The sequence below is a fragment of the Oncorhynchus kisutch genome, linkage group LG14 (genome assembly GCF_002021735.2).
Source record: "Oncorhynchus kisutch isolate 150728-3 linkage group LG14, Okis_V2, whole genome shotgun sequence".
NCBI lineage: Eukaryota > Metazoa > Chordata > Actinopteri > Salmoniformes > Salmonidae > Oncorhynchus > Oncorhynchus kisutch.
Window position 1 is genome coordinate 23,927,090 of NC_034187.2, and position 26,416 is coordinate 23,953,505.

A 26,416-nucleotide genomic window follows, 5' to 3' on the forward strand; every position below is an offset into this window, starting at 1 on the left:
GAAAGTTCGCTCTAATCCTTTAATACTCCCCAACACACATGCATACATGCAAACACACTATTCGGAGACTCAAAAACTTTCCAGAATCACCCTCATTCTCTGTTTTTGGAGGAGAGGTAGCGTTAGTTTCAGCTTTCTTATTCACAGGCTCCCATCCTTTTGCATGGACCACTTTTTTACTGTGGACTCAAAAAGAATCTGGAAGGTATCTTGCTGGTGTAGAATATTCCTATTATTTCACTGTTAGTGTATAGGGTCTTTTTCACTGAGGCAACTGAAACACTGGAATGGAGTCTGGAGTCAACACCACAGGGGAGGTCATTCCCTACGGAGGAAAAAGTGCCTTTTCACAATTGGAGCACAACATAGTGGCGGCATACCTTATCACTGCAGGTACAAATGCACTGCATAGCATCCACAACACTGTCAATCAACTGAATTATTTTAGTATAGGTAATGTCGTTTTGTCGTTTGTTTGTCATGTTTTTCTGTGTGTTTATGTGTTTCTCAGAATTATTTATAAGCTACTCTAACTGCTATTCTAATTATTTTCCAACATAATTCATAATTGTTGTGATGATAAAACAGCTCCCTCTGTGATAGAGTTTGGATGATGGATTGTTGATGTCTTCTTAGATTGATTTATACAGTACTGTAAACTCTTCATGCCTGACTGAATAATATACCTTTGTAGCATCTCTCCCTTGGTGTGACAAGTTATGACAATATTAGTCAAAAAATGTAATACTACTGTTATAATCTACATAAGTGATTTAGAGTTACTTCAACATGGATTGATGATTGCTATAGCAGTGGTATCACTGGGAAACCAAAATGGGTATTGTTTTTGGAAAGGTGCAGCTGTCAAATAGATGCGTGTTCTCTCCCCTCTGTATGGTAAATCACCTGACATGACCTCTGCACTTCATCAGTGTGTGTTGGCCAAAGGTGTCTCTTGTCTCTGGGTGCTGTTAGCATTTCTCAATGAGGCCTACCCCACACAGTCGTTCTCATTCATAAGAGGCCAATCTAGCTCTGGCACACTCTTACTGCTCAGGCGGCTGGTGTCATTATGTAACAAGTAGGCCTACCAAGCAAGTGTGACCTTTTGAAATAAGTTTTCCCCATGAGTTGGCATTAATTTACCTGTGAAACAGTCTTGCTAAACTATTGTTGGGCAACATCACTTGAATGGCTGCTGTGTCTGGTATAGCTAGGCCTGAGATTCTAGTCTGATTCAATAGAACAGAAGGTGTTTTTTATGGGGGGAGAGGGGACCAGAAGGGACAATTTTCGAGAATAATAAAGATGACACCAGAGCCATTCAATTGAGTAGGCTGAGTAGGCTAACACCCATTTATCAGAAACAGAGGTCGATTGGCCATCTGTCCATTCTGTGAGATGGACTGGATCATTATTTTGTTGGGTGGGCTGGTAGTAAAAAATGGAAACTCAAAGCAGTGACATGGCCAGCAGGTCATGGGCCTGTTAAGATCATTTTTTACGATTTTTATGTTATAACAATATACAATGAGCTTTTGAATGATCAGTTTTCTGAGCTGAGGTCACACAAACTCACATTCGAAGTTAGACGCAGCATTATCAAAGAGACCTGCTCCGACTCTGTCATCAATTAGACAGCCAAGATAATGGATAATAGGCAACGGAAAGTTGGTGCCGATAAACTTAGAAAGAGCACATTCTACATTGTCACCTCACTCAAAATGTCCTATTTTTGGTTAAAGTGCATTATCCTCATGATTCCTGTAATGAAAGTGTCTGCCCTGCCACTGTGCCTGTTTTGCTGGGGGCTGCTGCTGTGATGAGTGAGGCACCCTCCACCTCCCATACGCTCGAGAAAAATGCGTTCTGATGGTATAACATTTCTAAATGCAATTGCAGGAAAAACACAGCCTTGGAAGCTTCTCAACTTTCAATATTCAGCTCAATAGCAACTATTTTACAACCAAGATATTTTATTTGGCTTTGAGATATGGAGCTGCAAGCGTGTGCAAAATGTGCAATGGCTATTAGGAGGGCAGTTAGGTCTCACGGGTAATAGCCTACAACTGCAATGTTTTTTTAGGGCATAACACTTACTGTTGGATGAATACATGGCTACTAGCAGTGGGTATTATATTTAGAGTTAGCAATCTAGTTAATGTGTTTTGAGTTTCTACTTCCTCAGCTGTTGAACCCCAAATTAATTAGCCTATGATTTAAATTAGTACAGATAAAGATGTATCTAATTCATCTCCATTGAACTAAAATAATCTGGAAATTCTGTAGTCCTATGTTGACAGGGTAACACATATGACAGGCCCTAATTTGCAAAATAGCCTAAATCTTTAGCTTGGTGGCTCACCCAGTGATGTGGGATGGTTTGGAAAAAATACCAGGGCCGAATTCTTGTCCCAGTTTGGCCCTGATTGGAAAATATAAACATTTCAAGCTTAGGTTTCTCTTCACCAGGTGTCATCAGTTTGGCCAGCAACATTGTGGTACTGGTGATGTTTGTCAAGTTCAAGGAGCTGCGAAATGCCACCAATGCCATCATCATCAACCTGGCCTTCACTGACATTGGAGTGGCTGGCATTGGCTATCCCATGTCTGCTGCCTCTGACCTCCACGGGAGCTGGAAGTTTGGCTACACTGGATGTCAGGTTGGTGTAATGAGCCCACTGTGCTAGTTAATGGTTCTGTTTGAATGAACCTGCCATTTGAAAAACTTAACTCTATATCACATATTAACATATTAACTCTATAGCAGGAAAATGGATTTAACATTTGCTGGATTGGTTTGAGCTGCCCCTCAGTGCTTTAACACCTCACGTGGCCAAGCCAAAAATAGCATTTCTTACAACATTTTCTAGACTTCTCTAATGATCTGAGGTTATGGTGTTTAGGAGGTGCTGTGTGAAATCAGGAATTCGGTGCCATGTGACACTAATCTGGGGCTGAAGCCTTGAGTTTGAGAACCACATATTGGACATGAGGTGAGCTGGTGAAATTGACAATGGCCTTCTGATTAGATATGCTGACTGAGGCCAAAGTCCAGTCTGTGGTTATGTTGAGCGCTCCCAAGTTGTATCTCAATAGTGTAAACAGACTTCCTCTTAATCTCCTTTAGGAGTTCTGAAAGACCTGGACAGGAGAAAGTCAAATCTGTGGGGGTATCCACTCAATTTCACCTGTTCTTTGTTTTCAGACCACGTGAAACCAATGTTTTTATCCTGCTAAACAGATTCTGAAATGAGGGATGCTGCTGACTGTTTTCCCCTCCAGATCTATGCAGCTCTGAACATCTTCTTTGGGATGGCCAGTATTGGACTGCTGACAGTGGTGGCCATTGACCGCTACCTAACCATCTGTAGACCTGACATAGGTATTTACAGTCTTCTATTACTTTCCATGGAGGTTTGTAGTTCATCTGCCTGTAGTCTCTTGGTAGTAGCTGCTATTGACCTGGTAAAAGATAGGCTAATCTCTGTGAACTGACAAGAGGCTAATACATCTGCATGACCTCTAAACCTTTTCCCTGCTTTTCCTACTGTTCTCCAGGGCAGAAGATGACCACCCGCTCATACACACTCCTCATTCTGGCTGCATGGCTCAACGCAGTTTTTTGGTCGTCCATGCCCGTGGTGGGTTGGGCCGGCTATGCCCCTGACCCAACTGGTGCCACCTGCACCATCAACTGGAGAAATAATGATGCGTGAGTTGGGACGCACTTAAAATAACTTTGGGTAATTTCAAGGATTATATGGCATGAAGATAAAATTAATATTATGTCATTAAACATATACAGTGACTCTTTTCCAGGGGCTTTGTCTCCTACACCATGGCAGTAATCGCTGTGAACTTCCTCATCCCTTTGTCAATGATGTTCTACTGCTACTACAGTGTGTCTGTCACCATGAAGAGATACAAAGCCAGCAACCGCTTGGACAGCATTAACATGGACTGGTCAGACCAGATGGATGTGACTAAGGTAAGCCAGTGTTTATCCATACAGTCCTGTGTGTTCACATGTTTCTTCTTCTAACCCAGCTTTGCCTCTCAATATGGACCATTTTAACCTCACAGTTTGACTGACACGCAGGATTCTAGGATTCTATGGTTATAACAATCTGCAGAAGGTTATGTACAGTATATTACATCTACATGAATCTTTCTCTCTGATCTGTCGTTGCTGGCTAGATGTCGATAGTGATGATTGTCATGTTCCTGGTGGCGTGGTCGCCGTACTCCATAGTGTGCCTATGGGCGTCCTTTGGGGACCCCAGAAAGATTCCTGCCCCCATGGCTATCATTGGTCCTCTCTTTGCCAAGTCCTCCACCTTCTACAACCCCTGCATCTACGTTATTGTCAACAAAAAGTAAGCTTTCGCCCTTTCTTCTTGTTGATCCCACTTTATAGAAGTGACCATAATACCTATGTGTATTTAAAGTGTAATTACAGTATAGGTACACAGTGTATAGTAGTTACAACCTATTAACATCCTGTCCTTGTATACTTTCTATTCAGGTTCAGAAGAGCGATCACAGGAATGCTCCGATGTCAAACCCGACAACGGATCACCATCAACAACCAGGTTCCCATGACGATTTCCCAGCTCCCTTTGACCCAATGAGGGAGGATTGCTAGATGTTACATTATATGATGATTTTATTCCCCCAAACTCTGATTACACTTGTCATTGAGTATACTGTTAGAGGATGGGATACGTGTAAGAAAGTTTAAAAGATCCCACCCTACCAAGCTTTTTAGACCATACCAGTGGTCATGAGAGAACTGGAAAATACTAAATTCAAGAGTACTGAGGTACATCCCAAGTCACCCATTATTTATAGGTACCTCAAAATATACTAAAGTTGTTTTATGTAATTAGAGACACAGACATCATCAACCTTACAGTTTTGCCCTACATTGCTGTACATCAATGAAGAGTCTGTCCAATACCAGTGTTTCTGGACCACGTGGGTAGGTGCTTCTATATTAACTGGATTTTATTTTGATATGTTGTGGTTTACCATGTAAATTGCTGTTTTTATGACATTCTAGCCATTGTCTTCCCAATGTGTTTTACCTTAGTGTAATATTAGCATAAACAAACAATAAAGTATGTTTGTGTACAACATTACACTTTCTTTATTTCCTTTCCTGTGGCAACACATCTCCAGACTGCAGTATTCCCAGTAAGTGCATATACGCTCTTCTTTTTTTCTAATACAGTTGTACATTCTAAAAAAGTATATACAGTTGTAAACTTTGCATTGTTTGAAACATTATTTAGAAATGCATCTGTACATATAGATCAATATACCTGACCCAAAATTAAAAGTAATCATGGTTATTTGAATATGACATCTGAAATTCTGTCCAAGCACTTAATAAGAAATTAAATATTTGTATGTCAAAATGTTTATTTTATTTGTCCTTAATTTTATTTGTCCTTAATTTAACACAAATATACCATAGGTAATGCAGGAAAGGTACTAAGTACTGTAAATGGATTCCACTTGAGTAAAGAGTAAGCGGCTCACTGAGTTACAATCACATCAAAAGTGTGTTTGATTTGCACAACAGCATATGGAGGACATAGGGACTTGATACTTGATTTAGAAAGGCAGTCCTGTGGTGTGCTTTCACTGCCATTGAATTCATTCATGAATGGAAACAGCATGAAGGTTTTATATTTGGATTAGGCATGGGTTCTTTAGTCTTGTTGACCTGATGTCATCAGTAGGCGACGTTGCTCTCCAGCCAAGAGCTGATCTCTGCCTTGTTTCTCCTGACCCACTCGATGTTGTTCTTCACTGTCTCTAGAGCTTGCTGCCTAGGCATCTCCCCAGCCCCGGCATTAGGGTTCAGCTTGAAAAAGTGTGCCATCTAAAACACAACCACACAGTCAACATAGTCAGTCATAAATCAAGTCACCATAAAAAGACAATCCACAACAGATATCACGGTCAATCTTAAATTCAAGCACACCAGTGCTAGTCTCAACTGAAGTGGTATATTGTTTGATTTACTTATTCTAATTCTATGAGTAGTATGTCCCTGTTCTAACCTGCCACAGCTGTAGCTCTGTATTGTAGGTGGTGCTGATTCTGGTCAGCAGGCGCCCCAGGCTCCTGTCATTGATAGTGTATCTGTAACAAAACAAAAGGAAATTGAAAACTGTCACAGTATTTACATGAGTCAGTCACTCTAGGCTCAGTTGCTACTGATTCAGTAAATTTACTTACAGCATTCCATTCATTCACTATCACTTCAATGACTCGGAACTCAGTAACTCTCCATTCAGACTCAGAGAAGTGACTCAGAGAATGGGCTCACCTGTTCACTAGGTAGTCCCAGTTGAGGGTGACCCAGTCCCAGGCCATGGTCTTGCCGTAGCGATTCAGAGAGACATATTGGACCACAGTGAACAAATCCTGAGTCCTCACAATACTCTCATCTTTGGACATCTCCAGTAAGCTGAAAAACAACGCCATTCTAACAAGCAGCATTATCTCAAGTCATATCTAGCTAAATAAACTAAAATGTTTGCTAGAAACAATTTTGCACACTCTTGCCAACAAATGTGCTGGGGTTCTAGAAATAACTTTTCACTGGATTATGTTTAAAAGCAATTTTGAATAATGCATGTAAAAAATAATTTCTAAAGATAATGAATGTTTTTTATTTACTTGAACAGAAGAGTGATGTTCTCCACGGATGCCAATCCATACAGGAGCTTGTCCTTCTCTTGGGCCAAGGTCTCTGTTTTGTACCTCTCAAACATTAAGTTCCACTTCGCCTCAGTGCCCGAGTTCCTCATGCCATAGCGATACACCAACAGGCGCAGGTTCACTCCAACACTGCTGGAGGTCAAAGGTCATGTTATCATTAGGGCTTAGTGGAATAAACATGCTTTTAAGAATAGGAACGCTAATACAGTAGTTAGTTGTGTCCATCAGTTTAGGCCTAACATTAGCATGTACTGCAGCTGGATTAGTAAGTAGATCATGTGTCATTGAATGATTTAATTCAAGACTAATATTTACCTGATGTTTCCTGAGATCCATTGGTCAAATAAAACAGATGTCTCATTTAGCACTTCCTGGTCGCCCATTTGGCAAGCAATTCCCTGGACTGTCTCACGCAACAGCCTATACAAAACCCATATAGACAATACATTTTACGATCAATATCCAGCAAATACGCCCATGATCTATCAAATACAGTAGATTGTCTCTCCTTGTTTCACCTATCTCTCTGGCTTCCCTTGTCGTCCCATCCCAGCTGCCTGGAGATAGTCTGCACATGCTCACGGAATAATTTCTGTAGGGGAAATAAGCGACATGACTAGTGTATTCCTGAAACCTCCTTAGGGAGTTTCCCCCAAAACACCCCACCATGGAGCTAAACAAGGGACATGTTTTAGACCTATTGTCTAGTTTGCATTATTATCTCATACGTAGAGGTAACTGACAAAGTAACCCTTAAAAAATATATGTTTGTTGAGGCAAACTTCCCGCAGGTTTGTGGCAAATTCGATGCAAACTAAATAGTCTGCCACAAAATGTTGCCAGAAGTTTGCAATATTTGTCACTAGTGGTGAATCTGCTGCAAACCTTTTGCAACAAGTTCGCCAGAGTTAAAAAAATACTAAATAAATTCTCTTCAAGATTCAACTTGAATTTATGGCAACAAGTTCCAAGACCAGTAACCGTTGATGACCAATCAGGGGGACATCTGTTGGAAAATGGAAACCAAGCTATCTAGCTAGGTAGCTACCAGTTGTCCTGTGAGTGTCTAACTTACTAATTAGACTTCCTAATGAACTTTAACATTTTATTAGCTAAATTATGCCTAGTTAGGAATGTCATGTTTTTTGAGATAGAGTGAAACATTTTGTTGATACCAGTTTCAATCTGTCAGTGCCACTGACTGGCTAGTGCTTAGCTAGCTAACGTTAGCTATCATATTTTTGCACAATTATTGTGATAGCTAGCTAGCTAGCTAATGATTTGCCTAAACACTTATTTTTAGGTGAATGCGTTTCTGTCTTAAGACCAATACGCATGTCAATAAGCTAGTGTCAAGGTTCACTTGTCACGGTTGTCGTAAGAACTGGACCAAGGTGCAGCGTACGTCGAGTTCCACATCTTTAATATGAGCGAACAACGAAACGTGACTACGTGGTGCACATGCACAAAATAATATCCCACAAACACAGGTGGGAAAAATAGTTACTTAAATATGATCCCCAATTAGAGACAACGATTACCAGCTGCCTCTAATTGGGAATCATACAAAACACCAAGATAGAAAAATAAACTAGAACACAACAGAAATGTTAAAACTAGAACACCCCCTCGTCACACCCTGACCTACTACACCATAGAGAAACAAGGGCTCTCTTTGGTCAGGGCGTGACATCAGTAGCATGTTAGCTGGCACAACAGCTAAACTAAGGTAGCAACAATATGAGTTGATATGACATCAGTAAAACATAACTTTTGCAGGTGGATAGATACTCCTCCCCAACCCGTAGTGTTGGAAAAAGCTAGGAGGAGGATGCACCAACACCCTGGAAATATGGTTGCAGTGCAATCACTAATAACAGTTTTGTGATAAATTAGTGTATTGTCTACAGGATTGATAAGGTGAACAAATGCATGTATTCTCAAATGTAGCCCATTCATTCTTTGTAACAATTAGATTTGAATTGCTTTAAACTAATAATAGCTAGCTCATCTTGATACTGTTGTTACTTCTCTCATTTTAGAAGCAATCAGTTACAAGGTAAAAATACAGATTGAGGCCTTCAATCAAACTGAGGACAGAGAAATGTGTGTGCACCAGAAAGGTCGAAGCTTCTTGCATGCATGGCTTTAAGATGTAAGTTACACACAAAACAAATTCTGGGTTGTTTTGATGACCCAATTGTTGCGTTGCAGGCATTGGGTCAATAGTTGGGTTGTTATGTTTCTCTATATTGGATCACTCCAATATATTGGTATCACTCCACGGCGGAGGGATACATCCGATGTGAGGATTTACTCCCGTGTACACCTGTGCCTGGGGTCCGCCCCTATATATAGACCCCATGGCCACGACACACGTTCTCTTTCATTTTCTCGGCGGACGTCTGTAGGATTTGAGGTACAAACTTTCTGAAGTTTGCTTGGTAAGTCACTGGTACGTGTAATATCTTACGTGGAAGTATACTAACTGGCTGTTTGCAGCCTGGAGCAGCTGGCCACATGGCCAGCCCCTCATTTTGAGTGCTCCACTCGCTGTGCTCTGTTGATCTGTATCTTCCGCCCGTGGTTTGTCGTGTTTTTGTTTCGTTAGCGTTACACTACGACTCCGTGTGCATCCATAGGAGTACCGACTCTAATTCCGGTGCCGGCCCCCATCCTTCAGGGTCCTTTGTGTCACCACTGTGGCCGACCCCCTGTGGCCGACCCCCTAAAGAAAACCTTGTGGCTGGAAGATCTCCTCACTCCTGGCCAAGGGTGCCATTCGCAGGATCGAGACATCAGAACAGCTAGGTGGGTTCTACTCCACTTATTTTGTGGTCCCAAAAATGAGACTGAGCGTTTCGACCAATTCGGGACCTCCGCAACCTCAATGGGTACTTGAAGGTACTGAGGTTCCACATGCTGTCCCCGGCCTGCATGTTGAAGGCCGTGTCCCGGGACCAGTGGTTTGTGACACTGGACCAGAAGGATGCGTACTTCCATGTTCCTGTTCACCCAGCTCTTTCGAAGGGAGGGCTTGCGAATTCATGGTTCTTCCCTTCGGCCTCTCCTTGGCACCCCGGACTTTCACAAAGTGCATGGACGATGTCCTGGTACCTCTCACGTCCCGAGGGTTGTTGATCCTCAATTACCTGGACGATTGGTTAATTTGTGCCCCGAACAAGACCCATGTCCTGTCAGACAGAGACATGCTCCTTAACCACATGGGCGGGCTGGGCATTACTGTAAACGTCAAGAAGAGTCATCTGACGCCCACCCAGAGGGTGGCCTTCATTGGCATGGAACTGGGCTCAGTCCTCATGAGAGCCCGCCTGCCCGCCAGAAGGGTTCAGGTGATCTTATCTTGCCTCGACCACTTTCGGCAGGGGTGAGTGGTATCCGCCCTAACCTGCCAACGCCTGTTGGGCTTGCTGATGGCGGCCTCGTTGTTGATTCCCTTGGGCCTGCTCCATCTCCGGCCTCTTCAACAGTGGTTCAACTCCCACCGGTTGCACCCGAAGTGCCACCGTCACCGCCAGCTGTGGGTGACCACACAGTGCCTCAGGGCATTGTTGAGGTGGCGCTGTCACTCCTTTCTCTCAGGTGGGGTGGAAATGCTGAGGATATGCCGCTGGGAGCTGATCAGCACAGACGCCTCCCTGATCGGCTGGGGGGTGTGACCATGGGAAGGTCGGCCAGCAGCTGTTGGCAGGCACATCAATACACTAGATGTCAGAGCTGTCCTGCTGGCCCTGCAGTTTTTCCTTCCACATTTGAAGAGAAGACATGTCCTTGTGAGAACGGAGAACACCACAGTGGTGGTTGATACATCAACCATCAGGGTGGACTGAGGTCCCACCGTCTCCATCTTATGACACGGAAGCTCCTTCTCTAGGCTCAGGGAAGTCTAACGTCTACACGCTGTATCCTGAATGTGGCAGCGGATATGCTCTCAAGGGAGGGCCCGTCACCTTGGGACTGTAGCCTACATCCCCAGGTGGTGCAGCACCTGCAGGACAAGTCCGGGAGGGCGCAGCTGGACCTGTTTGCCTTCCTGGACAATGCGCACTGCCCCCTGTGCACTGCCCCCTGTGGTACTCCATGTCAGAGCCACCAGGGCCCCTGGCCAGGCCTGGAGCTTTACGCATTCCCCCATTTTCTCCTGATCCAGGCTGTGCTGGACAGGACCAGGATGGCAGAGCATAATCTGCTTCTGGTGGCCTCATACTGGCCCAGACAACCCTGGTTCAGCCTTCTCCTGTCCCTGTTGTCTGGGACACCTTGGCAACTTCCCCTGAGACAGGACCTGCTGTCTCAGGCTGGGGGAACTCTGTGGGCTTGGCCACTGAACGACACCAATGGTCCATGTTAGGACTACAGGAGGATGTAATGAACACCATGCAGAGTGCATAGATACCGGCTACAACCGCAGCACACCAGTTGCGCTGGCGGTTGTTCTGCTCTTGGCGTACTGGTATTGAGGTGGTGCCCGAGTCATGCAAGGTGCAGTATGTCCTCCAATACCTGCAGTCTCGTTTGGATGAGGGCTTAGCAGCCTCTACACAGAGGGTATTTGGCTGCTATGGACAGGCCAGTGGGGCGCCATCCCTTGTTCTCCAGGTTTATGAAAGGGGTTCGTTGCCTGCATCCAACTAGGACCCGCTCAATGGCGAGCTGGATGTGGTTTTGGCTGCTTTGGCAAAGCCGCAATTCGAACCATTGGAGTCTGCCTCCCTGAAACACCTCTCTATGAAGGTTGCTTTCTTGGTAGCGATTACTTCCATGAAGAGGGAGGGTGAACTCCATGCTCTTTCGGTAAGTTCTGAGTGGTCCCGGTTGGACCCCGGTGGGAGGGGTATATCTCTCCGCCCCAACCCTTCATTCCTCCCGGCAGTGGCGGGGGAGTCTGGGCCTCCCTCCGGCATGCTGTGCCCTGTAAGGGCACTGGCTGCCTATGTGGAGAGGACACAGTCAGTGAGAACAACAGACCAGCTCTTTGTCTGCTATGGAGAGAGAGTCCTGGGGGCCGGGCTATCAAAGCAGAGGCTCTATCACTGGATCGTGGACATGTTTTCGACAGCACACCGCCTGGCTGGCAGGCCAGTGCTGGGATCTGTGGTGGCACATTCAACACGAGGGGTGGCTGCATCCTGGGCTCTAATGAGAAGAGTGCCCCTCGCTAATATCTGTGCTGCGGCCAGCTGGGCTTCCTTTTGCACCTTTGCTAGGTACAATCGGGTAAATGTGGCACCTCCCTTTGCGATTGGTTCAGCGGTCCTGGGCATCACCTCCCCTTCCGGGGACTGTGCCGGGACCCCCCTTCCACATTGACGGCCCCTGCATCTTGGTCCTGCACTGGGACTTCGCCGCTGGCTGGCCAGATACCTCTAGCACCGACTAAGTCTGGTACCGGTACACCATTATATTGGAGTGATCCAATATAGTGAAACATAATGAAGGTTACGTATGTGAGCTATATGGATCACTCCAATCCACTACGGCGCTAGAGGCGACTTAAAAATGATGTAGAGAATGTGTGTCGCGGCCATGGGTTCTATATATAGGGGCGGACCACAGCCGTGATACAGGTGTACACAGGAATAAATCTGTAAATCCTCACCTCGGATGTATCGCGGAGTGATACCAATATATTGGAGTGATCCAAATAACTCACATAACCGTGGTTACATACTTAACCTTCTTTTCTGTAACAGCAAGGTTGGATTGTTGGTGCTGTGTTAATTATATTATATTATGGCAGTGCCATAATATTTTAGAATGTACAGTTGAAGTGGGAAGTTTAGATTACACTTAGGTTGGTGTCATTAAAACTTGTTTTTCAACTACTCCACAAATTTCTTGTTAACAAACTATAGTTTTGGCAAGTCGATTAAGACATCTACTTTGTGCATGACACAAGTTTACAGACAGATTATTTAACTTATAATTCACTGTATCACAATTCCAGTGGGTCAGAAGTTTACATACACTAAGTTGACTGTGCCTTTAAACAGTTTGGAAAATTCAAAAAAATGGTCTCATGGCTTTAGAAGCTTCTGATAGGCTAATTGACATCATTTGAGACAATTGGAGGAGTACCTGTGGATGTATTTCAAGGCCTACCTTCGAACTCAGTGCCTCTTTGCTTGACATCATGGGAAAATCAAAAGAAATCAGCCAAGACCTCAGAAAAAAAACATTGTAGACCTCTACAAGTCTGATTTATCCTTGGGAGCCATTTCCAAATTCCTGAAGGTACCACATTCATCTGTACAAACAATAGTATGCAAGTATGAACACCATGGGACCACGCAGCCGTCATACCGTCATATCTCCTAGAGATGAACGTACTTTGGTGCGAAAAGTGAAAATCAATCCCAGAACAACAGCAAAAGACCTTGTGAAGATGCTGGAGGAAACCGGTACCAAAGTATCTTTATCCACAGTAAAACAAGTCCTACTTCGACATAACCGGAGAGGCCGCTCAGCAAGGAAGAAGCCACTGCTCCAAAACCGGCATAAAAAAGCCAGACTACGGTTTGCAACTGCACATGGGGACAAAGATGGTACTTTTTGGAGAAATGTCCTCTGGTGTGATGAAACAAATACAACTGTTTGACCATAATGACCATTGTTATGTTTGGAGGAATACGGGGGTGACTTGCAAGCCGAAGAACACCATCAGAAAACACCAGAAAATTTGTGGGCAGAACTGAAAAAGCGTGTGCGAGCAAGGAGCCTACAAACCTGACTCAGTTACACCAGCTCTGTCAGGAGGAATGGGCCAAAATTCACCCAACTTATTGTTGCAAGTTTGTGGAAGGCTACCTGAAACATTTGATCTGAGTTAAACCATTTAAAAGGCAATGCTACCAAATACTAATTTAGTGTATGTAAACTTCTGACCCACGGGGAATGTGATGAAATAAATAAAAGCTGAAATAAATGTATATTATTCTGGCATTTCACATTCTTAAAATAAAGTGGTGATCCTAACTAACCTGAGACAGGGCATTTTTACTAGGATTAAATGTCAGGAATTGTGAAAAACTGAGTATAAATGTATTTGGCTAAGATGTATGTATGTAAGCTTCCGACTTCAACTGTACCTATAAATAGTAAAACCAGAGAAACGGATCATTTTGCAGAAGTCTCATTTTTCCAGAGCTGTATATGTACAGTGCATTCAAAAAGTATTGACTCCTTTTTCTACATTTTGTTGTTACAGGCTTATTCAAAATGGATTAAATACATTTTCTCCTCTTCAATCTACACCCAATACCCCATATAGACAAAGCGAAAACAGATTTTTAGAAATGTTTCCTAATTTATATAAATCAAATTTCTGCCTTATTTACATAAGTATTCAGACCCTTTGCTATGAGACGAAATTGAGGTCAGGTGCATCCTGTTTCCATTGATGATCCTGGAAATGTTTCTACAAACTTGAATGGAGTCCACCTGTGGTGAATTCAATTGATTTGACATGATTTGGAAAGACACAAACCTGTCTATATAAGGTCCCACAGTTGGCAGTGCATGTCACAGCAAGAATCAAGCCATAAGGTCAAAGGAATTGTCCGTAGAGCTCAAAGACAGGATTTGTGTCGAGGCACAGACCTGGCGAAGAACACAAAAAAAAATCTGCAGTATTCAAGGTCCCCAAGAACACAGTAGCCTCCATCATTCTTAAATGGAAGAAGTTTGGAACTACCAAGACTCTTCCTAGAGCTGGCCGCCCGGCTAAACTGGGCAATCAGTGGAGAAGGGCTTTGGTTAGTGAAGTGACCAAGAACTCGGTGGTCATTCTCACAGAGTTCCAGAGTTCCTCTGTGGAGATGAGAGAACCTTCCAGAAGGAAAACCATCTCTACAGCACTCCACCAATCAGGCCGGACTTGAACCCGATCGAACATCTCTGGAGAGTCCCAAAAATATCTGTGCAGCAACGCTCCCCATCCAACCTGACAGAGCTTGAGAAGATTTGCAGAGAAGAATGGGAGAAACTCCCCAAATACAGGTGTGCCAAGCTTGTAGTGTCATATCCAAAAAGACTCGAGGCTGTAATCACTGCCAAAGGTGCTTCAACAAAGTACTGAGTAGAAGGTCTGAATAATTATGTAAATGTGATATTTCAGGTTTTATTTTTTTAAATAAATGTGCATAAACAATCTTAAACCTGTGTTTTGTTTGTCATTACAGGGTATTGTGTGTAGACTGAGGGAAAAACTCAATTTAATCAATTTTAGAATAAGGCTGTAACGTAACAAAGTGGAAAAAGTCAGGGTCTGAATACTTTCAGAATGCTCTGTAACTATGATGGGCAGGCCATTATTTTGGCTACCATGGCCATGCCCCCATATGATGACAATGCCCCCATCCACAGGGACAAGAGATTACTGAATGGTTTGATGAGCATAAACTATCTTAACCATATGCCATGGCTGTCTGTCACCAGATCTCAACCCAATTGAACACTTATCGGAGATTCTGGAGCGGTGTCTGAGACAGCGTTTTTCACCACCATCAACAACACCAAATTATGGAATTTATGGAATTTCTCGTGGAAGAATGTTGTTACATCTAGAGGTCGACCGATTAAATCGGAATGGCCGATTAATTAGGGCCGATTTCAAGTTTTCATAACAATCGGAAATCGGTACTTTTGGACACCGATTTGGACAAAAACATTTTTTTCCACCTTTATTTAATCTTTTAATCTTTAATCAGTATCGGCGTTGAAAAATTATCATCGGTCGACCTCTATTTACATCCCTTCAATAGAGTGCCAGACACTTGTAGAATCTATGCCAAGGCACATTGAAACTGTTCTGTCTCGTGGTGCCCAATGCCCTATTTAGAAACTTTATGTTGGTGTTTCCTTTATTTTGGCAGTTACCTGTATGAGCAAACTCCCAAGATTATTATTTGGTGTGTGTTCTAGTTGGCCAGCAGAGGGCATAATTCACCTGTAAAAAAAAATATATATATATATATATACACACTATATACAAAAATTAAGTGGAAAACAGACCCACCTGGAATTTAGGGTAAAGAACAGTGTCGTCAGACAACATGTCTCGCACATAGGCAATGGAAGAAGACACACGTTCCCAGACGATGTACTCAGTCTCATTGGTCAGGTATTTTGTCAGGTTGAATGCATTTCCATAATCGACAACATCTGCCCTGATGAGGCCGATAAGAACAAGACATTTCATCACAGTTTTCTAAAGGTCAGAGCAACTGAATTGACAGATGTACTTCAAGTGAATGTCGTTAATGTTGGTTTACCTTCCCAGAGCAAAGACATCATCTATGTAACTGCATCGGTCAGCAGCGTCAAACTCCTAGTAAAGAAAGTGTCCTGCCGATTAAGATAAGTGCAACCTATGAACTGGTAAGATTAAAACGTAATATTACCTCTGATACTATAGTAGCAGATTTGATTGATATTTACCTTGTGATTTGTTTGAAGCTGTTGACTAATGGTGCGCCACATGCTGTCATGGTGATTGACTCTGTAGAATCCGATATGGTCGTTATTGATCTTCAGGAGTCCATCCGTTGCAGGGAAATAGTCAGCTAAGACTTGCTCTAGATATTAGTGTGAGAGACAAATTTCTATTTAATGAAATACATGTTGTCACCAGAGGCTGGAACTGTAATTTTAAAAAGGTCAAGCAAAGTGTTTAGACAGAAGTATCTTTACCTGGACTGGACTTGTTGAACATGATGGACATATTCTTATTACTATCCACTGAGTGCCACTTAACAGGGATGGTCCACTTGTAGCTGAAAGAAAAGCATAGCCCTTTTAGGATTTACAGGTTTATCCTAAGAAATATAGCTGACTTCCATCGGGAAATCAACCAACGATCACAAAGGGACTTAATAGTGTGTTGAATCACTGACCTGAGTGGTGAGGGTGGCTGGGTGGTATCAGCATTGGGGTCCAACAGGAATCTGCGCTGGGTGAGTTTGGTCTGAGTACCGGCAGTAGACAGGTCCAATACCGGGTAGCCCATCTGTTTGGTCCATGTGTCCATCACATCTGCCACAGGCAACCCACTCACCTGCAACCCAAAAATGTTAGTGTGTAACACACAAGTACACTAGATGTATTGAAATATTAACAATAATATCAACAATAATATCAACTTTGATATTTTGAAACTACTATGACTAAATTAGATATGACAAACATACGTTAGCAAGGGATGCCCAGAAGTTGGCTGTTTTGGCATTCTGAAAATGGAAATCTTTCAAATATTTCTGTTGAAGGGAGAGAAAAACAGGTTACTATCCATAGATTTTATGATAAATAAAATACAAGCTACGTATCTGACAGTAATCATAATTTTAATTCAACAGTAATTGTTGAGTAATTGCATGTCCCTAACACTCACTATTACCAAATAATTCTGCTATTGACTGAATAGGGATCAAGAGACTTGGTGTAGGGATACTTCTATCCACTTTACGTCAAATTAAATGGATTCTTACCCGACAACCATCTCGGAAGTTGTCTCGACCCAACCAGTCCTCCACCATCCTGAGAATTGATGCCCCCTACAGGAAGATGTTTGGAACAAATTTCAAGACAAATTTAATTGAAGTACATTTTATTTCATCCCATGTAGTAGAGTGAAACGTGGTGGTTTTAGATTACCTTGTTGTAGGATATACCATCAAACACAGAGGTAATCTCAGCCGGAGTTGACACATCCACAATGATTGGATGGGAGGTGACGAGGGCGTCGTCCACCATGACAGGTAGTACATCACTGATGATCATGATGTCACGCTGGTAAAGACAGAACGAAGTAGATGTAGAATCTATTCATAACCAGAATTGGGATTAAAACAATTCCATTTCAGATCACTCAATTCAGCATCTGTCAGATGGACTCACCATTCCCCAGAGAGGCTCAGCCTTCTCTACACCGATGTACTCAAAGAAACTGGCAAAGCCCTCATTTAGCCAAAGGTCATCCCACCAATCCATGGTCACAATGTTTCCAAACCACTGCAGGAAAATCCAACATACAAAGTTATCTGACAGCTGAATTGATTTCAAAACAAGTGTGTATGAGTGAGAGTGTGGCAGGGTTAGGAAAATGTGGAGCCCGACATTTGCCATTTGAGAAATCTGCCAGACCCATATGCATTGGGTACGTAACCTGATTAGGGCGTCCACCCACGGTGGCAAAATTTTTTCATTTGGTCCCTTATTCCTAGTACGCAATGACTACATCAAGTGTGTGACTCTACAAACTTGTTGGATGCATTCGCTGTTTGTTTTGGTTTTGCTTCAGATTATTTTGTGCCCAATAGAAATTAATGGTAAATATTGTATTATGTAATTTTGGAGTCACTTATATTGTAAATAAGAATTTAATGTTTCTAAACACTATTACATTAATGTGGATGCTGCCATGGTTATGGATAGTCTTGAATGAATCGTGAATAATTATGAGTGAGAATGTTAGATGAACAAATATCATACCCCAAAGACATGCTAACCTCTCACCATTACAATAACAGGGGAGGTTAGCACTTTTGGGGGGGTATGATATTTATCCCTCTAACTTTCTCACTTATCATTATTCACAATTCATTCAGGATTATCCAACGTGATGGAGTACAGAGCCAAAACAAAGAATTTGTCACTGTCCAAGTACTTTTGGAGTTCACTGTAAATACATTTTCATGCACACAAAATATCAAAACATTCAGTGTAACACTCTTTGGCTCTGCATACAATATAAAACACAAAACAAAGCTACAGGCACAAAAACAGGCACAATATGAACAAATAAACCTACAATTTCTACTGGTATTTACCAGGTATTTTGTAAATTCAAATCCTACCGAACAAGCTTTTTCACATTCACCTTAAACAGTTATCTTATGACATATCATTTTGTGTGGATTTACATGCTTGTTTTATTGCTACTGATTGAATATGACAGTGTTTTACATGTAGTTCACTACTTGCCAGTGTTGGAGAGTTGTGAACTACATGTAGTTCAACTAGTAATTAAACAACATTTTACTGTAGCTCGGTACTAGTTTAACCAAATTATAATCTTGTTCGTCTTGTCAGTAGTTAATTACTTGTTTTGGTGGTGTAGCTAACTACTGGAACTACACACTACTTGTTTTGCTCAAATAAAATAAGGCAAGTATCAGACCTTCCTAATTCTCACTTGAAACATGTTTTCTGTGTTTATTAGGCAAAATTACACATTCTGTTAACATCTGACCTCAGATTGATATTTTCTTGAAATTTGTAGACTATGACATTTCAGATTTAGATATGATAATATTTCACTAAGTGGCTTGGATGTAGTGAACCATTTTTTCAAAATAGCTTTAGTTCAGTAAACTATATTTTTCTTAAGTGTAGCTTAACTTCTTCCAGTGTGAAGTAATTGGTCAACTATGATTTCAGAAAAGCTTCCCCAACAGTATTTATTACTTTATGATTTGATCACTGTCTGAACTGCACATTGTGATCATTGTGATCCAGGTTGTTTGTATCTAAGCATTTCGTATTATTCTGTATGTAACTCCGAGACACTCCATTTAGTATATGTTAAGTTTCGTATGGTATGTATTAATTTGTGGATGTCCATCCCCAATTTTGTATGATATGTTCCAAATTATAATTCATATTATGTTGTGAATTTGAAAAACGTACAATATGTTATAAATATACAAAATGTGACGCCGATAGAGATAGTCGCCTCGCTTCAAATTCTTAGGAAACTATGTAGTATTTTAGAAAATCGTAAGAATTATTACTTACAACCATGAAGAACTATTGTATACAAGGGTGACGTCAACTTACCAACATTATGACCAGGAATACGACTTTCCCGAAGCGGATCCTTTGTTCGGACCACCACCCATGACAGTGGATCTAATCCCAGAAGCCGACCCAAAAAAACGTTGCCGCAGAAGAGGCAGACTGAGCGGCCTCCTGGTCAGGCTCCGTAGGCGTGCATACCGCACAATGCTTCAAAGTATACTACTCACCAATGTCCAGTCTCTTAACAACAAGGTAGATGAAATTAGAGCTAGGGTTGCCATCCAGAGAGAAATCAGAGATTATAACATTCTCTGTTATACGGAAACATGGCTCTCTTGGGATACGTTGTCGGAGTTGGTTCAGCCACTGGGCTTCTTCATGCGTCACGCTGACAGCGATAAACACCTATCTGGGAAGAATGGCGGGGGTGTATGCTTCATGATTAACGACTCATGGTGTAATCATAACAACATACAGGAAATCAAGTCCTTCTGCTCACCCAACCTAGAATTCCTTACGGCCATATTATCTCCCAAGAGAATTCTTGTCAGTTATCGTCACAACTGTGTATAAATACCCCATCAAGCAGACTCCACAACGGCCCTCAAGGAACTTTACTGGACTCTTTTTGTAAACTGGAAACCATATATCCTGAGGCTGCATTTATTGTAGCAAAGCAAATTTGAGAACAAGGCTACCTAAATATTGATTGCAGCACTCACGCGAGCAATACAATCACTGCTACTCTAACTTCCATGATGCATACAAGGACCTCCCTCTTGCTCCTCTTGCTCCTACCTTTTTATAGGCAGAAACTCAAACAGGATGTACCCGTGACTAGAACCATTCAACGCTGGTCTGACCAATCGGAATCCACGATTCAAGATAGTTTTGATCATGCGAACTGGGAAATGTTTCCCGGGCAGCCTCAGAGAAGAACATCGATCTATACACTGACTCGGTGAGTGAGTTTATAAGGAAGTGCATTGGAGATGTTGTACCCACTGACTATTAAAACCTACCCTAACCAGAAACTGTGGATAGATGGCGGCATTCACGCAATTCTGAATTCTGACCATCGCATTTAACCATGGAAAGAGGAGTGGGAATATGAATTAATATAAACAGTATAGTTATTCCCTCCGCAAGGCAATCAAACAAACAAAATGTCGTTATAGGGACAAAGTGGAGTCGCAATAAGAAATGAGACGTATGTGGCAGGGTCTACAGGAAATCAGACTACAAAAGGAAAACCTGCCACATCACGGACATCGACGTCTCGCTTCCAGACAAACTAAAAACCGTTGCACGCTTTGAGGATAATACAGTGCCATCATCGAGGCCCGCTAACAAGGACTGCTCCCCCCCCCCTCCTTCGTCGTGGCCGACGTGAGTAAGACATTTAAAAATGCTAACCCTTACAAGGCTGCTGGCCTATCCCTAGCTACGTCCTCAGAGCATGCGCAGACCAGCTGGCTGGTGTGTTTACAGACATATTCAATCACTCCCTATCCCAGTCTACATTCCTCACATGTTTTAGGCAAAGATAACTAAATTACTACTGCCCCATAGCACTCACTTCTGTCATCATGAAGTGCTTTGAGAGACTATATCACCTCCACCTTACCTGCCACCCTAGACCCACTTCAGTTTGCATACCGCCCCAACAGGTCCACAGACGATGCAATCCCATCAGGACAAGACGAATACCAATGTAAGAATGTTGTTCATTGTCTACAGCTCAACATTTAACACCATAGTACCCTCCAAGCTCATCATTAAGCTGGAGGCCCTGGGTCTCAACCCCGCCCTGTGCAATTGGGTCCTGGACTTTCTGATGGGCCGCCCCCAGGTGGTGAATGTAGGAAGCAACATCTCCACTTCGTTGATCCTCAACACTGGGGCCCCACAACGATGCATGCTCAGACCCCTCCTGTACGCCCTGTTTACCCATGACTGCGGGGCCAAGCAAGACTTCAACTCAATCATCAAGTTTGCAGATGACACAATAGTAGTGGGCTTGATTACCAACAATGACGAGACAGCCTACAGGGAGGAGGTGAGGGCACTCAGAGTGTGGTGTCAGAAAAACAACCTCTCACTCAACATCAACAAAACAAAGGAGATGATCGTGGACTTCAGGAAACAGCAGAGAGAGCACCCCCCATCCACATTGAAGGGACAGCAGTGGAAAGCTTCAAGTTCCTCAGCGTACACATCACAGACAAACTGAAATAGTCCACCCACACAGACAGTGTGGTGAAGAAGGTGCAACAGCGCCTCTTCGACCTCAGGAGGCTGAAGAAATTTGGCTTGTCACCTAAAACCCTGACAAACTTTTACAGATGCACAATCAAGAGCATCCTGTCAGACTGCATCATTGCCTGGTACAGCAACTGCACCGCCCTCCACCGCAAGGCTATCCAGAGGGTGGTGTGGTCTGCACAACGCATCACCAGGGGCAAACCACCTGCCCTCCAAGCCACCTACAGCCCCAATGTCACAGGAAGGCCAAAACGATATTCAAGGACAACAACCACCCGAGCCACTGCCTGTTTACCCCGCTACCATCCAGAAGGCGAGGTCAGTACAGGTGCATCAATGCTGGGGCCGAGAGACTGAAAAACGGCTTCTATCTCAAGGCCATCAGATAGGTAAACAGTAATCACTAACTCAGAGAGGCTGCTGCCTACACAGAGACTCAGATCACTGGCCACTTTAATAAATGAATCGCTAGTCACTTTAATGATGTTAACATATCTTACATTACTCATCTCATATGTATATACTGTACCTTATACTATCTATTGCACCTTGCCTATGCCGCTTGGCCATCGCTCATCCATATATTTTTCCATCCCTTTAGATTTGTGTGTATTAGATAGTTGTTGGGGAATTGTTAGATATTACTGCACTGGGTTTGGCAGAACTAGAAGAACTAGAAGCACAAGCATTTCGCTACACTCACATTAACATCTGCTAACCATGTGTATGTGACCAATAACATTTGATACGAATTTGCAAAACATTAAACATGTTATGAATTGCAAAATGTATGATATGTCATGAATTCTAGCTAGCTCGCTAATGTTAGCTAGGCTAGGGATTAGGGTTAGGAGTTAGGTTAAATGGTTAAGGTTAGGGGAAGAGTTAAGGTTAGGGGAACATAACATGCTAAGTAGTTGCAAAGTAGCTAAAAAGTAGTAAGTAGTTTAAAAGTTGCTAATTAGCTATAATGCTGAAGTTGTCTGTGATAACTTTTGAACTCGCAAACTTTGGGTTGCTAGGCCTTGACGTTTGGTATGTAACCATACCACATACTAGCTGGAGCGTCTCCGATTTACCTACAGAATAGCATGAAATGCTCTGAGACCAGGTTGGGTTCTAACTCTGGTTTGGTTGCAACTATGCTGATATTCACCTTCCTGTTAACAGACTATGGAAACAAGGAAACAGCAGCCAGCTCTCACTTGCCGCTCAGTCCTTTAACTTTGGACAATTCATAAAACTTTATGGACAGCACCATCACCGTCTTATTGCCGAACAATAAAGAGATGATATCTTGGAAAAAGGTCTTATTGTGTTGCCTATCATAAAAGGTTTGATGGATAACTGGAGGGCTGACGTACTTCAATAGAACACTAGTATTTTCATGACCAAATTCAGGGTCAGTGTAAAACCTTTCCAAGCTATTGATTGGAACAAAGATATGGTGGTTCTCTTTTCTAAACATTGAGTTCTGCCGCTAATGGTTGCCTCATGACTTTACATCCTCATTTAGGCTTCATCATGGTGACACAATACCGTAATAAAAATCTTGGGTGATTGAGCTTTGGGTCACTCTATGATTATAAATATTAGATCTGACTTGATTTTCCACTATAAGATGTGTTCCAGTAGTTTTCCACTGTAACATGAATAATGAAGAACTCTGGAGCGTTCTTTAGTGTTTCTGTTGTGGTAGTGTTTCTGTTGTGGGAATGTTGGGGACATGAGTCTCTCACCTGGTGGACCAGCTCATGAGCAATGACACTGGCCACACGTTGTTTGTTGTACGACGAGGACTGGTTCTCATCATAGAGGAGGTTGGCCTCCCTGTAGGTGATCAGACCCCAGTTCTCCATGGCCCCCGTGCCAAAGTCAGGGATGGCAATCTTATCTGGTAGAAGAGAAAAACATTTTATGCAACCATGTGTGTGTATAACGCATTATTAATACATTTTATCCAGTGGTCACAACAGTTTACAGACAGAGGAGATCGCAAATTACCTAGCTTTGGGATGGAGTAATTCATGTTGAAATATTCCTCAAAGTAGTCAAAAATAACCTTTGTCGTGTCCGCTGCATACTCCGCAGTCCTGATTTGTGCAGGCTGTGCATAGATTCGCAACTGGAATAAAAGGATTTGAAAGCAGAGTTGTTAAGTGTGTATACACTACAGAATGTGTAAGTGTGTGTGTGTTTACATTTAATCAAGACAGTATAATTCTTTATATTGTCCAGTAACAAACATTTGCATTGTAAAATGCCACTAACGGCTGAAAACTCAACACAAAAGACTAACAGCTGTGACGCAGATCAGAGACCAAAGATAGATAAACTACACCATTTAAAACATTGTACTTACACTACATTCGAAATCATATGCATTAATATGGAGTTGGTCCCCCCCATTGCTGCTATAACAGCCTCCACTCTTCTGAGAAGGCTTTCCCATAGATGTTGGAACATTGGGCTCCCGAGTCGCGCAGTGCAAGAGGCATCACTACAGTCCCTGGTTGGAATCCAGGCTGTATCACATCCGGCCGTGTTTGGGAGTCCCATAGGGCGGTGCACAATTAGCGTCGTCGTCTGGGTTTGGCCGGGGAATTTGTTCTTAATGGACTTGCCTAGTTAAACAAAGGTTAAATAAAAAAACATTGCTGCGGAGACTTCCATTCAGCCACAAGAGCATAAGTGAGGTAAGGCACTGATGTTGGGCCATTAGGCCTGGCTCGCAGTCAGCATTCCAATTCATCCCAAAGGTGTTCGATGGTGTTGAGGTCAGGGCTCTGTGCAGGTCAGTCAAGTTCTTCCACACCGATCTCGACAAACCTTTCTATATGGACCTCGTTTTGTGCACAGGGGCATTGTCATGCTGAAACAGGAAAAGCCCGTCCCCCAAGGGGCCTAGCCCAGGCCAAACCCAAACATATGGCAGCAGATCCACAAGGTCTGCCATGAGAGGTGACTGTATAGTTCCCTTAAGGAAAAGCACCTTTAGTAAATCCGTTTTCTCTGTGAAAGCTTCCCATGTCTGGAATACACTGCCGTCAGACACACATAACTGCACCACATATCACACTTTCACAAAATGCTTGAAGACATGGCTAAAGGTCAATCAGATTTGTGAACATGGTCCCTAGCTGTGTGTTGCCGCTTTCCATGTCTGTTGTCTGTAACTTGTGAGGTGTGGAAACACTGTTGTTTTTATGAATTTTGTCTTGCTGCTTTTTGTTCTATGTCTGTATGCTATGTCCTGCTTGTCCTATGTTGCTATTGTCTATATTGTAATTGTTTTTAATAACCTGCCCAGGGACTGCGGCTGAAAATTTGCCAGCTTGCTAAAACAGGCACTTTTACTGAAACGTTGATTAAAGTGCACTGTCCCTGTAAAAATAAAATAAACTCATTATTCCTCAACCACCAAACTTTACAGTTGGCACTATGCATTGGGGCAGGTAGCATTCTCTTGGCATCTGCCAAACCCAGATTTGTCTGTCGGACTGTGATTCATCACTCAAGAGAGCACGTTTCCACTGCTGCAGAGTCCAATGGCGGAGAGCTTTACACCACTCCAGCTGATGCTTGGCATTGCGCATGGTGATCTATGGCTTGTGTGCGGCTGCTCGGCTATGGAATCTTTTCATGAAGCTCCTGACGAACAGTTCATGTGCTGACGTTGCATCCAGATGCACTTTGCGGTCCCGTTCTGTGAGCTTGTGTGGCCTACCACTTCGCGGCTGAGCTGTTATTGCTCCCAGATGTTTCCACTTCACAATAACAGCGCTTACAGTTGACCGGGGCAGCTCTAGCAGGCCAGAAATTTGATGAACTGATTTGTTGGGAAGGTGGCATCCTATGAAGGTGCCATGTTGAAAATCTTCAGTAAGGCCATTCTACTGCCAATGTTTGTCTATGGCGATTGCATGGCTGTGTGCTCGATTTTATACACCTGTCAGCAACGGGTGTGGCTGTCAGCAACGGGTGTGGCTGAAATAGCCAAATCCACTATTTTTAAGGGGTGTCCACACACTTTTGTGAATATGTAGTGTAGCTTTTCCACCATTTAAAACATTGAACTTCACAGGCTTAAATTGTTACAACATTTACTCTCAACTGTAGACTATACAATGATTTACAACATGTTATACAGTCAGTCTTTTCTTAGTTTAAGTTATGGAAGGACCAATGACTGCTGAGAAAAATAGCAAGTACTTACAGGAATTCCTCGGGACGAGTTCCTTTCCACAAACGTGAACTGGTGCACAGCAAAACATACCAAATAGGTACTCATTGGAACGGACCTCTGAAAGAACGTTTTGATCTTATTGCCAGGAAGCGTTTCTGGGGTGCCCTGGAAAGGAAGAGGTTCTGTGGTTTAATGAAGATGTCAGACAGCATCTTATAGTTGTGTTCTCAGTACCAAAGATCCAGAGCAGAAGATTGATGGCTCCTGCTCTTGCATTCATGACACTCACTCTCCTCTCTCTCTGTGTGCGACTCCCATTGCAGTTTCAAGAAAACTAACCGGTAACACTATATGCCACCTGTTTTGTGATACATTCAATAAGTTGTCGATACATTTATGCATTTTATAAAT

At 42.8% G+C, this 26,416-nt stretch overlaps 2 protein-coding genes across 3 annotated transcripts in view; one reads left to right on the top strand and one right to left on the bottom strand.

The window, feature by feature from the left end:
• Positions 1–5,427, top strand: rrh (retinal pigment epithelium-derived rhodopsin homolog). Its single transcript, XM_020499900.2, has 7 exons — positions 1–393; positions 2,473–2,663; positions 3,286–3,385; positions 3,562–3,715; positions 3,823–3,991; positions 4,201–4,379; positions 4,529–5,427. Exons 1-7 carry the CDS (start codon positions 288–290, stop codon positions 4,632–4,634), a joined length of 1,005 nt encoding a protein of 334 aa, XP_020355489.1. The 5' UTR covers positions 1–287; the 3' UTR covers positions 4,635–5,427.
• The window catches only part of enpep (glutamyl aminopeptidase), a 27,720-nt gene continuing 6,427 nt past the window's right edge, over positions 5,124–26,416 (bottom strand). The window contains exons 3-20 of one of the 2 annotated variants that reach the window (XM_020501329.2): positions 26,036–26,170; positions 23,824–23,944; positions 23,559–23,713; positions 17,653–17,766; positions 17,410–17,544; positions 17,244–17,309; positions 16,947–17,012; positions 16,653–16,813; positions 16,450–16,532; positions 16,198–16,334; positions 16,032–16,087; positions 15,776–15,926; positions 7,257–7,330; positions 7,054–7,158; positions 6,697–6,867; positions 6,344–6,484; positions 6,075–6,156; positions 5,124–5,893 (exon numbers count right to left, since the gene is read on the bottom strand). In XM_020501329.2, coding sequence (XP_020356918.1) covers positions 5,744–5,893; positions 6,075–6,156; positions 6,344–6,484; positions 6,697–6,867; positions 7,054–7,158; positions 7,257–7,330; positions 15,776–15,926; positions 16,032–16,087; positions 16,198–16,334; positions 16,450–16,532; positions 16,653–16,813; positions 16,947–17,012; positions 17,244–17,309; positions 17,410–17,544; positions 17,653–17,766; positions 23,559–23,713; positions 23,824–23,944; positions 26,036–26,170 — 2,103 coding nt within the window. In that variant the 3' untranslated portion in view covers positions 5,124–5,743. Of the gene's footprint in view, positions 5,894–6,074; positions 6,157–6,343; positions 6,485–6,696; positions 6,871–7,053; positions 7,159–7,256; positions 7,331–15,775; positions 15,927–16,031; positions 16,088–16,197; positions 16,335–16,449; positions 16,533–16,652; positions 16,814–16,946; positions 17,013–17,243; positions 17,310–17,409; positions 17,545–17,652; positions 17,767–23,558; positions 23,714–23,823; positions 23,945–26,035; positions 26,171–26,416 lie in introns of both variants that reach the window. The other variant, XM_020501327.2, reaches the window with a different exon arrangement.